The 15,973-nt window shown below is 33.9% G+C and overlaps 1 protein-coding gene across 1 annotated transcript in view; it reads right to left on the bottom strand.

Annotated features, from left to right (window-relative positions):
* Smp_144020 (hypothetical protein) overlaps positions 1-15,756 on the bottom strand; it is a gene marked incomplete at both ends in the record, with an annotated part of 93,329 nt that extends 77,573 nt beyond the window's left edge. Inside the window, 3 exons of the mRNA XM_018797787.1 lie at positions 3,075-3,158; positions 15,472-15,591; positions 15,682-15,756. Of these exons, the coding sequence (XP_018652794.1) occupies positions 3,075-3,158; positions 15,472-15,591; positions 15,682-15,756 (279 nt within the window). The remainder of the gene's footprint in view (positions 1-3,074; positions 3,159-15,471; positions 15,592-15,681) is intronic.
* Between the last annotated feature and the right edge of the window lie 217 nt (positions 15,757-15,973).

Below are 15,973 nucleotides of genomic sequence, written 5' to 3'. Positions count from 1 at the left end.
GGTTGAAACGAATGGCCTCACAGTAAACATCAACTCTGAGATGCAGGTAAATCCAGCTGACTATCCCCAAAGAGGACAAGTGGAGCGTTCTGGATTGCACTGCTGACTACTATTCATCTTTGCTTATAATGCTTGTGAATGAAGGCAATATCGGGGCAGTCCGCATAGAATGCACATATGTCAATAAGAGACTGATCAATTACGGAACATAGAATAACATCTTTTAAATAGGAAATTCGTTTAGAAACACCCCCCCTACCATCCATTATTCATCTATATCCTTTTCTCATCAATGAATAAGTCACTTTTTCCGGTCAATAAAATGCCGATTACCGGATCTACATAAGTCATGAATTCAGTTCGGCAATATCACTTCTAGTCAGCATTGTTATCAACCATATACATCTCAAATAGTAAAGCTGATATGATATTCAAAGAGATTTCCATTGGTGAAGGATTTTCGATAGAGATAGGACTATTGAGACAACTGAGAGCTTGTGGGGATGTGACTTTTCCCTATAACATAATACGAGACGGTGGTTAAAATTCAAATGACTTATATATATGAAATATGTATGCAAAAGGCAGAGCCATCCTTAGCAATCAAAAACTTATTAAACGACACGAAGATTTGTTTCGAAGCATCTATTAATCTAAACATCCTGTTAGTAGTGGTTGTGAGTCCTAGATGTTTATTCTGCTGACAGAAGGCTTTTATATAGTATCAAGATGGTTAACAAGTCATAATGATGAGCTGCTGAGTTTCATTTATTAAAAAAACTCTAGCTTTCATCGTTTGATAACCGACCAGAAGAATACGATTCTTCCTTTACTGATGCCAGGAGCTACAGCGTAAATTGTTATTAGTTTTAGGCATGAAAACTAAGAAAAGAAAAGAATCCCCCTAGGTGTTTTTGATTTGCAATGACGTTTATTTGAACAATAGAAACTTCAAATTCAGTATAATTTTGATTATTATCTTTACTTCTTAGGTGATTTTGAGATGCTAGCTGCACATATCCATGGGTTCAGAGATGCTACTAAGACGACACATGAAGTAAATGGTTATCTGGAATGTTACTTTTTTCGAACAGCTGATCTGAAAATGTAGCTTGTCAATTTCCTGATATCGTATGTATTAGTCCTATCTACAATTTGGGTATGTCTTTATACGAGATAATTGTATTAGATGCCTCCATGAAGGAAGTGTCAATAGCATTTTAACATTTAAGCATAAACAAATTAACACATTTATTCAGTCTTCAGTTGATACTAATCCAGTGGCACGGAGATAGGAATAAATAAAAAAAACTAGTGAAGACTAGTAACTAAGTGTATAAGATTATTATTTTTATACAGTTGAGATCATGAGTCAATTGAAGCTAGATCACCATGGAAAACCCGAAAGCACTGAGCGATCTTTTTGCTCTATTGTGGGACTCCTCAGTGGCAGTGCGCATCTATGATCCCGCCTCGCGAGATTATTTTTAATTCATTTTAAAAAATTAGTATCATCAGTTAATATTCAGTGATAAAAACCAAATATCTATAACATATTTCAATGAATAAACATGTATTATGTTACCTAGCATATAAATTCATTGCTTTAGATCAGAAGGGGTTTTTGTGGATATTTCAGTATTTCCATAGTTGAAATCATGAGTCAATTGAACCTAGATCACCATAGAAAACCTGGAATCACTGAACGGCCGTTTCGTCCTATTGTGGGACTGCTCACTGGCAGTGCGCATCCACATCACATAATGATCTCGGAATTCGAAGATAGTTATTAACAATTCCTAACTTCAGATAACTTGAAATTACCTGTTGTCATTATGACAGATAGATAGATAGATGGTGTGGATAGATAGATAGATAGGTAGGTAGATGGTGTTGATAGATAGATAGCTCGTGTGGATAGATAGGTAGATAGATGCTGTAGATAGATACATAGGTAGATAGGTAGGTAGATGGTGTTGATAGATAGATAGCTCGTGTGGATAGATAGGTAGATAAATGCTGTAGATAGATACATAGGTAGATAGGTAGATGGTGTGGATAGATAGATAGATAGATAGATAGATAGATAAATAGATAGATAGATAGATGGTGTGGATAGATAGATAGCTGAGTATTTTAAAAGCCAAAGATCGATTTATTCTGTTTAAAAGTTTAAAATCTCAACTTATAAACTAATTTTCTATCGCACTTTATTCACCGTAGTCTAATAATTTAAAAAAGGAAAGAACTCTCTAGAATCAGTGTGATCTAATTGAGGACAGTAAAATGACTTGGTAAACAAAATGAGAAATACCTGTCTATCTAATTACCCTTCGATTAAATCAATGATATCACTAAGATAAAAGTAAAACTATCAATCACAAATATGTTTCGGAAGAATACAAAAACTTACCCATATTAAAAACATAATATGATTGGCGTAGAATATTGATAATATAATCAATCAAGGAATTTTTGTAGTTGAATAGGAAATAGCTCATTTTACAAAATATATGAATTATTTATCACTGTCGCTTATTTTTTATGAATAATAAATTTACCTACTTATAAGTAGTTAAAATAATTTTGCATCATTTTACTGTTCTTGTTCAAATTTTATATTTAGATACTTAAATGAAGCGAGATGAACATGATTTGCTGAATAACATGAATTTATTATATTGTAAGGTTTCTAATAAACCAAAAAGGCCCAAAGTCAATCCTTATCTACCTATATCTTTCTAAGGAACCAAGATACGTTAAATATGGATATAGATGAAATCATGAGTCGATTGAAGATAGACTACCATGGAAAACCTGGAAGCACTGGACGACCGTTTCGTCCTATTGTGGGACTCCTCAGTGACAGTGTGCATCCACGATCCCGTCTCACAAGATTCGAACGCAGGACCTATAAGTCTGGTCTAGTGCTTTCAGGTTTTCCATGGTGGTCTAGCTTCAATTGACTCATGATTTCAACTATATAAAAAAAAATTACTAAGAATCTCCACAAAAAAACCCCAAATATTGATATATATGAAGGAAAATTAATGCAAACAATTTATACTACTTACTTCTTCAAGTGCAGATTTCAATGCTTTATTTTGTTCTGAAAATCTCTTGATTTGTCCAAGTAGGTCATCTGTCAAGGAGCTTAACTATAAAAACATTAAATATAGAAATAAAAATGGATATCAACAATAGGATAGGGTTCTCATACACACGCACATCTTGTTTGTTCATATAATTAAATAAAAGGGAGTAATGTAATTCTTCGAATAGAAGTTAGAAAACTCTTTTTTCAGATTTCTGCTTGAACTATACTTAAGTTCTCTGTTTTTGCTTCAAATGTGATGCGCCTATTGGTGAGATGCCGATATTATCCCTTTACTTACTTACTTACTTACGCCTGTTACCCCTCGTCTAGGAGCATAGGCCGCTCACCAGCATTCTACATCCAACTCTGTCCTGGGCAATTCTTTTCAGTTCTTTACAGTTGTTATTCATTCTTTTCATATCTGCTTCTATTTTCCAACATAATGTGTTCTTTGACCTTCCTCTTATCCGCTTCCTTTCAAGATTACAAGTTAGGGATTGCCTTGTAATGCAGTTTGGTGATTTCCTTAATGTATTTCCGATCCACTTCCAACGTCTTTTCCTAATTCCCTCTTCAACTGGAAGCTGGTTTGCCCTCTCCCATAAAACGCTGTTGCTGATTGTATCCGGCCAGTGAATGTTGAGAATTTTGCGTAGACAACTGTTTATAAATACTTGTATCTTCTTGAAGATGGATGTAGTAGTTCTCGAAGTTTCAGCTCCGTAAAGTGTGACTGTCTTGACACTTCGTATTAAAGATTCTCACTTTGAAGTTAGTTGACAGTTGTTCAGATTTCCATATGTTCTTCAATTGTAGAAATGTTTCCCTTGCTTTGCCAATCTTCGCCTTTACATCTACATTCGATCCTCCTTGTTTATCAACGATGATTTTGATATATATTATACCAACGAACATTACTCTTACTGAGTCATTTAGTCAGTATTTCATTTGATGCTGGTTTGAAGTGTAAACTTTTGCAAAATTAAGAACAGATTTCCAAAAATTCGTCACTAAAGTCTTATAGCTTTATATCATCAAGTAGCTTTAGTCAAGTATTCATTGAATAGCAGGAAACTACTGGAAAGAAGTTTTGTTCAAGTATGAGACTTTTTGGCAATGTATATCTCAAACGTCACTAAGGATCTAATACAGAACCTTTTGGGATTGCCGCCATGAGTTTATAAGATCCTGAGTTAATCAGACACATCAATAAGCAGTGGATATTATTAAGATTCCAATACTATTTTTGTGTAGTTAAGTTAATAGTTAGTGATCGAATTCTGTTGTTCATACTGTTATATGACTACTTAGTTCACTATTCAGTGATCAGTCAATACAGAGACAAATTACTCAATGATAATACCTTAGACTGTAGATTTGGATGATATGGGTTCGAATCCCAGTTCAGATAACAAATTCCTTCAAGATTACAAGGAAACATAGATAATGAATGTTAACTAGTATGAAACTTAAGTGAAGCAGAATTGTCTGTTGAATACATTCAACTAATTAACATTAACCTTTCATTAATGACCAATATCATTATTATGAAAACGTCATTCTATTGTTGAATATTCGAGATCTAGAATCACTGAAATCTCTTCAATGTAAAGTAACAACACGAAAAACTAATACTGAAAGAAGATTCATTGACATTACAACATACACTATTCCTGTTGTTCTAGGGGATACATCTTTATATTTCAAACTCAATGGAGCATAGGCCACCGACCAGCATTCTCCAACACTAATCATTTGGTCTATCTGAACTAGATAACCATTGATTAAAGGGGAAGCATTAGATGATTGTTTTGTCCTATTATAGAATTCTTCAATAATACATATTCGCGATTTTCGTATGCTAGACTTAAATACAAAACAGTCAATCTTACATTCAAACGCTTAAGATTTAGATCATTGAGCTGGCCAGTATTCAACAATGTTATTATTTAAATTCAATTAATCCATGATCTTTTATGATCCTTGTTTAGCATATCAGTCATTTATTTTAATAACTTATTTATTTTAATAGTTGACATAATGAATCAATTGAAGCTAGATCATCATGAAAAACCTGAAAGCACTGGACGACCGTTTCAACCTATTGTAGGGCTCCTCGGTGGTAGTGCACATCCACGATCCCGCCTAACGAGATTCGAACCCAGGACATGTCAGTTTCATGCGCGAGCGCTTAACCACTAGACCACTGAGTGGGCATCCAACGGTGTTAAAGTCTAACTTCAACTAATCCACGAAATTGAACGACATATCCACCAATTATCTTCAATGAGTTACTATCTCACAACAGACTTAGTTGAACTCCACTTGTCACTGCTTTTCACTAGAATTCTTCAGGAAATACCTTTTGGAGAAGCCAATCACTGGTGAGCATATGTTGATGATTATGAGAAGGGGTTATGTAGATATTATTCAACTTTCATAATAGAATTGATTAAGTACAACATACATAGATTATTATTATTATGATGATGATGAACTTACTCGATGAAGACCTTCTTCTGTAGCATCTAAACGTTTATTAGTTTGTACAGTTTGCCATAAATTAGTTACTATTCTATAATCATCATTTAATGTATCCAATGAATGATTATTCTTTTTATTATTATTATCTTTATTAATTAAACTGATTATATCTTCATTATTTGGTAAAGAATTTAATAATGTTAATTGAGATTCTATAGTTGTTAATCTTTTCTAAAAAGAATCAAAGAATAAAGATGATGTAAGATGATAATTATAGATGGATAGTGGTTAATAGTGGTATTTCAGTCAGTCAGTCAGTCAGTCACAACGTCAAACTTCGTACGTACGTACGTACATCAGTTTGAATTGCCATACCACATTAGCACAGAGATAAAGTTATCGATTCAAATCCAACAGTGATAGAAGTAGTAAGAGTATAAGAATTATCTGAAAGATTAGGATTTGAAGATGGAATTGAAGGAGTATAATCCAATGTAATAAATTTGGAAAGAGAAAAAAGATAAAGACATGAGGAATTCAGAAGATTATAATTTTTGGCAGAACACAAAGAGTGAATGCACCTTCACCATTATGGAATTTATAACTCATATTTCGTCCGATTTTTGAACTCATCAGTGACATCCAAGTGATATGTATAGTATTAAAAAAATGTCAATATTAGACAGACTGATCAGTTTGCAGTTATAAAAACATCAATGGGAAGATTCAAGTAAAACAATAGTAAGTGGATGTCGGATGTTGGTGCCCCGACAGGTCGACGGAGCTATGGAGGTCAGCTCACCGCAGACTCGACATCCTGACGGAAAGTTTAACACAGACTGCAGTGAAAGAATAAAGTGGCATGGCAAGCAGAACCGCTGCATGAACGAATGCTTTAAAGGGAGGGGATGCGTGTAGTGTGGTCTACTTATATCCATATAAGTAGTATATGGTGATGGTCAGACAAAGAATGTAGTTTGGCAGAAGATCGATAAGGAAAGAACTGAAATAAAGGATCTAGTGAAATAGTCTGTAATCTTCGTGTCAATTACATTCCATTGTCTCTAACTAGTGTTTTGTTTACTACAATTCAAGCCTGTACATACCCTATTGGTTAAAAGATGAATGAATGAACTGTCATTGTTCCACTGATGAATAAATTGAAGAAATTATATAACTTTCACTAATATCGATTACCTTTATTTTTGGCATTAATTTATTCCATTTTATGTTCCATAATGTAAAGTCACAAATGATCATACATGTAGGGTTATTTTAATGTAGTCAGTTCATACGTTTAAACAAAACAAAACCCTCATATATTATTATTATTCATAACTATTCAATAAATAAGTTCCAGTTGTAGAAAAATGAAAAGAAACATTGAAAATTTGATTTAAGAAAAAAAAGAAATCATGAGTCAATTGAAGCTAGACCACCATGTGAAACCTGGAATCACTGGACGACCGTTTCATCCTATTGTGGGACTTTTCAGTGGCAGTGCGCATCCACGATCTCGCCTAATGAGATTCGAACTCAGGACCACGTCTGTTGTGAGATATCAACTCACTGAAGACAATCGGTGAACGGTTGCTCAACTTCGTGGATTGATTGAAGTTAGACATTAACAACGTTGGATGCAGGCTCAGTCGTCTAGTGCTTAAGTGCTCGCGTGCGAAACTAGTAGGTCCTGGGTTCTAATCTCGTAAGGTGGGATCGTGAATGTGCACTGGCGCTGAGCAGTCCCACAATAGGACGAAACGACCCTTCAGTGATTCCAGGTTTTCCATGGTGGTCTATCTTCAATTGACTCATGGTTTCGACTATGAAAAATACTGATATCTCCACAAAACCCCTTCTGAATAGGTTTTTATTTTAGAAAATAACATGGTTATACATGAAATATGAACAAAACGTATACATTATTGATCCTTTAATTTTTAATGAATTAAGATCTTGATCATTCAGGTACAATGTAGGATAAGGCACATATATGCATCAGTCCAAGTTACCATACCTCATTAGCACAACAACATGAACACTGGATTCATAGAAGTAGTCGCATCGATATTAGTAATATATAAAAGAAAGATTGTGTTTCAGGATACTATACAGGAAGAAAGAAAAATATAAAGTAAGTTTAATCTCATAGTTTAATGGAAGACAAGGAGTGTATACACCTACACCATTGTGATCGATTATGAGCCATGTCACACAGAGTCTCTAACCATTGGTTACGATAGTCATACAGACCCCAAACAATAACTTTGCATCTACCAACATAGCTCAGACTAGAAGTTAATGACTTCAATGACTGATACTAAGTTTTGGTTTGGCTGCCCCTAACTTTCTTCCAACCGTCTCCAACACCATTCAGCATTGCACGTCATGGTAATCGGTGTTCAGTCATACGTAACAGGTGACCTAAACATCTCAGTCGATGAAGATTTACAACCCTATCAACTGATTTACCATCATTCCTTAATAACCTTTACCTAACCTCACTATTATTTACCCAGTGATCCCAGCATATGCGAGCAATATTTCTAAGGCATCTGTGATCAAATACTAGTAACTTACGAGTATCTTCTACTCTTAATGGCTATGTTTCACAGCCGTAAAGTAGAACAGAGCGAGAGCTGCGCAGTATACTCGTCCCTTAATTGATAAACGGATATCTCGTCTTCGCCGTAGGTGACGTAAGTTGGCAAAAGCCAAACGAGTCTTTTGAATCCGTGCTGAGATTTCGTCAGACACCAACACATTAGGACTATTTACCTATCGATCGATCTATCTATCTATTACATCATTCACTTTATTCAATGTTAAAGACATTGGAAAAAAACGTTCTACCAAAATAAACAAAATCACATATAACTTTTGTTTAAAATAATTTCACTTTTATACTTTACCATAGTTACTAAAATAATAACACAAAAAATAAGTAATCTGATAAATAACAACTAATAGTGGGGGGGGGTTATATTTCATATGGATATACAAACATACATTTTATAAAGATGAAGATTATGGAACAATGACATTCACAATAGTGATTTATTTGATTTTGTTCAAGCACATTAGTAATATGATATTGAAGTAATCAATTAGGTGTGTATATGTATGTATTTATAATATTAAAACAGAATTAGTTTTCGATTGAGATCATGAACTGATTGATGTTAGATCACCATTGAAAACCTGGCCGTTTCATTCTATTGTGGGACTCCTTGGCATTGTGCATTCACAACTCCGCTCGATGAATTCCAACCCATGGCTTTCGGTCTCGAGCGCAAAGGCCTAACTTCTAGACCAGTGAGCCGGGATCTAACGGTGTTAATGTCTTAATCTCAACTGGTCCACGAAATTGCGTGACTATCTGTCATTGTACTGACGTAGATACCTATCTATACGGATCAACTCCATTGATCACAGCTTCTCACTAGAACTCTGAGAAATCCTTCATGAAGCTAGTCACTAGTGAGTACATGCTAATTATCAGTATGGGATTGTGGAGATTTTGTTTGTCTGCATAAATTCTAATATACCTAATAGGACGAAACGGCCGTCCAGTTCTTTCAGGTTTTCAATGGTGGTCTAACATCAATCGGTTGATGATCTCAATCAAAAATTTAATAATCTCCACAACCCCTCACTGATATATTAGTTTTGCTGAAGACTGTTAACCGATAATTTAGAAAAACGGAACGCTGAACTTCCCATTACCCTATTAGGTATCAAATTTAAAACCTTCATGTCATATCTTAGCGTAGATTGAACTATGAATAACTTCTAGGAACTATTTATGGACTGTTATAGTATATATATTCTTATTACATAACATGAACACCGGATTCATAGAAGTAGTCACATCGATGTAGGTAATATATAAAAGAAAGATTATGTGTACGGATATAATACTAGCTGTTCCCAGTCTATTAGTTACAATTTTCTATAATCACAACCACTTTTGACTTGATCCCGTATAATTATTAATTTCCATTTTAAGGTATGATGTGGTCTAGTTTGGCTTGTATATAAACCAAGTATATCTAAAATATAAGATTCATATAATGGAAACTGCTATCGGTGTTCTGTACTCAACAGGCAGGGTTAGGAAAGAAGGATTAATAAGGACTCTAGGCTGATCGTACCGGTTAACACGTCATTAGTTTGGTACTGTTTTAAGATTGTCAAAGTCGTATTGTGATTGGCGAATAAGTCAGGAGATATTTAATCGACCAAAAATCAGAACATTTCAATGTTCGTTGTAAGAGTATGTCTTTTGAAATGCTAAGTTAGAATTCAAAAGTATTGATAGCAAACATTAGTCAATTCACAATTTATTGTAGCTCTTTGCATATGATCAGAGTTTTTACTAGCTACCATTTTTCACCAAAAACCTCAAGAACTCATCTACCGACAAGTCTCTGATGCTTTACTTGAAGAAGTTTTGGAATTCAGTACTTTTTCAAAAAGACATAACTATACATTTACAAAACAAACAAACCAGATTATCGGCATTATTTAAATAAATAAAATTTTGGATGCCGGCTCAGTGGTCTAGCTCTGGCTCGAGACTGGTAGGTCCTGGGTTCGAACCTCGCGAGTGCAGGATCGTGGATGAGCACTGCTGAGGAGTCCCATAATAGGACGAAACGGCCGTCCAGTGCCCTGGTTTTCCATGATGATTTAGCTTCAATCAACTCATGATTTCAACTTTGAAAAATTTTAACAGTTGAATTCATGAGTCCATCTAAACTAGATCACAATTGAAAACCTGTCCGTTTCGTCCTAGTATGTGACTCCTCAGCAATGCGCATTCACGATCCCACACATGAGTCTCAAACTCAGGACCTTCGATCTCGCACGCGAACGCTTAATATTCAGACTACTGAGCTGATCGATATGCAACGGTGTTTATGTCTAACTTCAATCGATCTATGATCTCACGTAAACATTAATCCATTGTTTGAGGTAGATAAATGTCTCTACCTGACATGGATTAGACTGCACTCTCATTAAAACTCCATGAAATCTATCTGGAAGCTTGTCAATAGTGAGCAAGTCGTTATAATAATTATAGAAATGGAGATTCTGTGGAGATCTTGGATGCTTACTGCTGAAGAGACTCATACTAGGATGAAATAGCTATTCAGTGCGACCCAGTTCTCACTCATTAACTTAACTATTAATATTATTACAATCTTCACAAGTAAAATTCAGGTAAGTCATTGAACAATTAAAGAGAAAACTTTTATCTATTTTGGTTTGTTTGTTTGTTTATTATGGTATCTAGAAAAGTGACATTGTTTTTCTTTCAATAACAATGGTCATCATAATTAAAACAATAGTTTTTTTTGTATACCTTATCAAGCTTGTTTACTTGTTTACATATATATATGTTAGTACATATGTACTAGTTTTAGACATAGGCAACTAATCGATTCTTTGTTTATGAATTCAAAACAGTTAAGTTGAATGATTATCATTGATTGACTTTCATTTGAAGAGTTACTATTCTGAAATACCTCCAGATTATAATAAGGGCCGTATTCCTACAATTGAAGAGCATATGGAACTTAAAACGGCTGTCAACCAATATCAAAGTCACAATGTTCAATACGAATGTCAAGACAGTTCTACTGTACAGAGTTGAAACGTGAAGAACTACTACAATCATCATCAAGAAGGTATAAGTATTTATAAATAGTTGTCCACCCAAGGTACTCAACATTCACTGTCCGGATATCATCAGAAACTGCCTTTTGTAGGAGAGAACAAACCAGCTTCCAGCTAAAGAAGAAATTAGGAGAAGGTGGTGGAAGTGGATAGGACATACATTGAGGAAATCAACAAATTGCATCACGAGGCAAGTACTAACTTGGAATACTGAAGGGAAGCGGAAAAGTGGAAAGCCAAAGAACACATTACGCCGGGAAATAGAAGCAGATATGAAAAGGATGAATAACAACTGTAAGAACTGTAAAGGATCGTCTAGGACAGAGTTGGATGTAGAATGCTGGTGAGCGGCCTATGCTTCTTCATGAGGAGTATAAGGCGTAAGTAAGTAAGAAAGTCCATATTGTAATAAATCTAAACTTAATTAATTATGATTGTATTTGAATAGTTTGTTTAAAATCGAATTTGAGTTGTAATAATTGTTCCAAGTGATGGAAATGTCCAGTAAATGACGGGATGTTGTTTAGTTCCCAGTAATACTCTTCTTGGTACCGAAATGACATTCAAACTTCACATTTGGCTAACTACACTGGATACATAAAGATCTATCCGAGCCTTCACTAATAATGCTGCCATATACCACAAATGCCGCTACTGTGGTACATTCTGAGGGATAATGTGATCTTGAATTTTATACAGTCCATTATTAACATGATCCTGATTCCGAACCTTAGGAATTCCCTGTACTACATATTTGCAATGGATCATAAAAAAACATGAAAGCCCTTCTGTCTACACTCTAGAACTGTGGTAAGGAGCATTTCACCAATTTATGCTTCCTCAAAAGTTGGGGAACCAATAAATGTAATGTAATGGACAACAATGACAGGCTACATAGTTACAACACTCACTTTAAAAAATCGAAAAACACGAGAAATTATGGAACAAAACCGTGATAAAATCAATAATCATATAAGAAGACATCATTCTAGTATCCGGGTGAATACATCACGTTAAATGTTAGTAGACGGTTTATCAGTTTGCTTTTCATTTGTCAGTCAATTTTCAATGAGGTTTATTCACATATACTTAGCTCGAATCCAATCTATCATAGTTTTATTTATAAGAAAAATGATACATGAGGCTTAAATACCAATAAGAAACTAAGAAACCTTTAAAATTGCTTGATTGATTATTACCATCAAGTAGATCATCAAATCAACCTCCATATGGAAGTAAAGATCATTTCCATATTAAAAAAATAAGACATTTTAAGAGTAATCAAAATCAAAATTATTGTCAGTCGGTCAGTCAGCTACAACGTAACACAAGGCACATATGTACATCGGTTCAAGTTGCCATACCTCAGTAACATAACAAGATCAACACCAGATTCATAGAAGTAGTTAATTCAGTGGTAGTAATATCTAAAAGAAAGATTGTGTATAAGGACATAGTACAAGAAGAAAGAATCAGTTCGTAGAAAGAAAGAAAATTGTGAAGTGATTTCAATCTCATAGTTTAAGGGAACACAGAGAGTGTATACACCTACACGTGATCGATTTTGAGCCATGTCACCCTGATTCTTTAACCATCGGTTAAGATAGTCATCTGTTAGAACCATAAATTCAAAATGATCGGGGAGAAATTTTAAGTGAAAACATAATTGCAATGAATTGCTAGCTTGGTAGTGACTGATATTGTGTATACTAAGATGTTTTGGTTATTATCAACCACTCTTTGTTATCATGATTATTCAGTAGTAAAAAGGTTTATGATTTCTTTATGAATGTCATCTGTTAGCTTTAACAAAGGTAATACAGTTCAGCTGTTCATACCCTGTTACGTTATTTTTAACAGGTGTGAAAATTTTTAACTATCCAATGACTTAGTATATTATAGTGAAACGAACTAGTTGCATAAAATGTGAATCAGTTCGTGGATATTATTCGTTGTTCCAACCGTTTTTTGAAATTTCTGATGATAAAAGCATCATAAATAGCTACGGAACCTTATTTATAACAGTCACTATTTTTGCTATACAACATTATTTTGATCCTTCACCGAGGAATTATTAACAATTACTTATAACAGTGCACGACAACGGTATATGTATCCGGCAGAGTCATTTGCTTTACAATATAATCACAAGGGTATTGAGGTTTGCCATAAAAATTCGCGATTTTTAATCAAGAGACTGAATAGGTCTAGGTGCTTGGTTACTTAGTACGATGATGATGAACACTGGGGTTTTTACTCATTGTCATTAGTCTCAAGTTAAATCATGTGCTGTAATCACAGTTCATTATATGTATATATATATATACTTACAAGTGTGGTGTGCGCTACCTATTCGGACAAATCTGAATAGTATTTAGCAAGAATTGGAAGTATAATGCTTATAAACAGAAGACTGAAATGAAAACAATAAGAATAAAAACAGAGAGCGACCGAAATAACATGAGAAAAGGAGGAGTGATAGATTACGTAAAGGAAGAATCACGGAAAATTTGCAAATAATGCATTCAATGTGTGGTTTTCATATTTTAAAAAGGCATTGTGGGATTTTGCATAAAATAATTTGTCGGTTTACCACACATGAGTTTACTTTCACCACACTGGGGGTGTGATCAAAGTTGAGAAAGAGAACTAGACCATCTCACAGTACAAAATTCTTTTCACTCTTGTCTCATCGTTTTACTAACCACTTCAAACTGCATAACACTAAATAGTGACAAATTTTAACTATTAGTCATTAGGACTAGTGAGCGTGTTATAAATATTCCAGACCGAACTTGTTAGCACTAATATCCAAACACCACGGATTTGGTTACCACTCGTAGTTCATTTATATGAAATAGAATGTATGGTTGTCTTCTTAATCAAATAATATTACATAAATGTCAAGCTTAAATAAAACTTAGATCAAACTTTTGTCTTATGAAATATTTGGTAGAGCATAAGGTGAGTGTTGAAATGAATTTTTATTCATATTTCAAAGTTCTTATTAATTTCCATCATCTTCTTGGTATTGTTTAATTTTTTGCTCAAAAGGTTTGTCATTTTACCATTTGTCTGGAAAAGGGTCAAACCTGATGCACTAGTCCATCACTTTAAGTTACTATAGTTAGAATTCTTTTAGACCTTAATAAAAACTACTATTTGGCATACGTCATCAGATTTCGGATTAGTAAAAGAAACATCTACCACTTAAATGTCCCGGGTTCGATTAACAATCATACTCGTTGTTTTACGATTGGGGAATAGGGGTCAGATAAAAAAATAACCACAACATTCCCATTAAATTATTATCTTTCTCCAAATGAAAATTAAGCTGCATTATAAGAAAACATTATGAATAAAACTAACCCTAGTCACAAACTTTATTAAACTTGAAACTTTGGTTAAAATCTATTTCAATAGTTTTGGCTTGGATGAAATTAAGCTGTAAAACATTTATGAGTGCCGTTTCAAAATGTGCTTTCATTTTATAACACGTTTGACTGTTGGAAATTTTATGCTGAGAGGATAGCGAATTCGGGTTACGATCCGCTTGATATCACTTTATAGTTACCAGTATCCAATCTAAAGCTTAACTTCTCAACTATGTCCCTCTTTCTGAGCTAGCTACTTCATCTCACGTTACTTCTCCTACACTTTAAGCTCACAAAAAACGATGATATTCATTGTAAAAGGATACCATGCGACAGAAAACATTCAAAAATCAAGTTTTTACAACCGTATAAAATTCAGACCCTCCCAAAAGCATGAAAATGTAGTATTGAAAAAACTATACATATCTACTGAAGGCGATAAATCATATGTTACTATTTTGTTATATTATTCGTATACCTAATTAGTGATGTTTGCTCATAATATCCATCTCACTATGTAGTGTACAAAACTGATATAATTTTTCAGATTAAAATGTGCTTGAAGAACATATTACTACACCTTCGTTATTTTGTGGAATGTTTTAAACGCCGAATTAAACATATTTAACGACGACAAAAACAACATTATTTATTCAGAAGCCGATTTTGATTAATTATACAATATATGGCTACTTAAGGAAGATTTTAATACCTGACCCAGCTGTACCATGGCTCCTTGAAATAAACCTGGAAAAAATACTTTGAACGTTAATTGAATAATCTCAAAAATGAAATTTTACAACAGAAGTTTAATTGTTATAAACCCAAACTTACTTGAATGTTATGGAAAATATTTGGGGTCAAATCAGAAGTTGATATTTTTGCATCGTTCCGTGACTGTGGTTCATTTGAAGGTTTCTCTACATCTGGCTCCACATCGCCGATTTTGAGGTGCTTTATAATATGTGATAAAATGATATACAGTATGCCGAAGTTAACCGACCCTGGCTAAAATAAATTTATGATTTATATTATATCGATTACATCAGGTGTTCCAAGAGCTAGATCAAGTAGTTCAGAAAGTTTAACGGTCTTATCGGAGTGCTGAGAATAGTCCATGCTTTATTTATAGCGACGGTATTCACAATTTTGACTCTGAGTAGCTTACTAAATAATAAAAAATGTTTTGACAATTTTTGTTCATTTTTAAATTTCCTCAAATAATCGTTATAGATATCAAGGTTATCAAATGTTTTTTCGTACAATAAAACAAACTGAATTATCTTCATGAAGTTTTGGTGTGTTAACATTTCCAAACTCCCGAAATGATCAACAA

Source organism: Schistosoma mansoni, chromosome 5, assembly GCF_000237925.1.
Source record: "Schistosoma mansoni strain Puerto Rico chromosome 5, complete genome".
Taxonomy (NCBI): domain Eukaryota; kingdom Metazoa; phylum Platyhelminthes; class Trematoda; order Strigeidida; family Schistosomatidae; genus Schistosoma; species Schistosoma mansoni.
The sequence above is the reverse complement of the archived record's forward strand: the minus strand, read 5'-3'. Positions and strand labels throughout refer to the sequence as shown.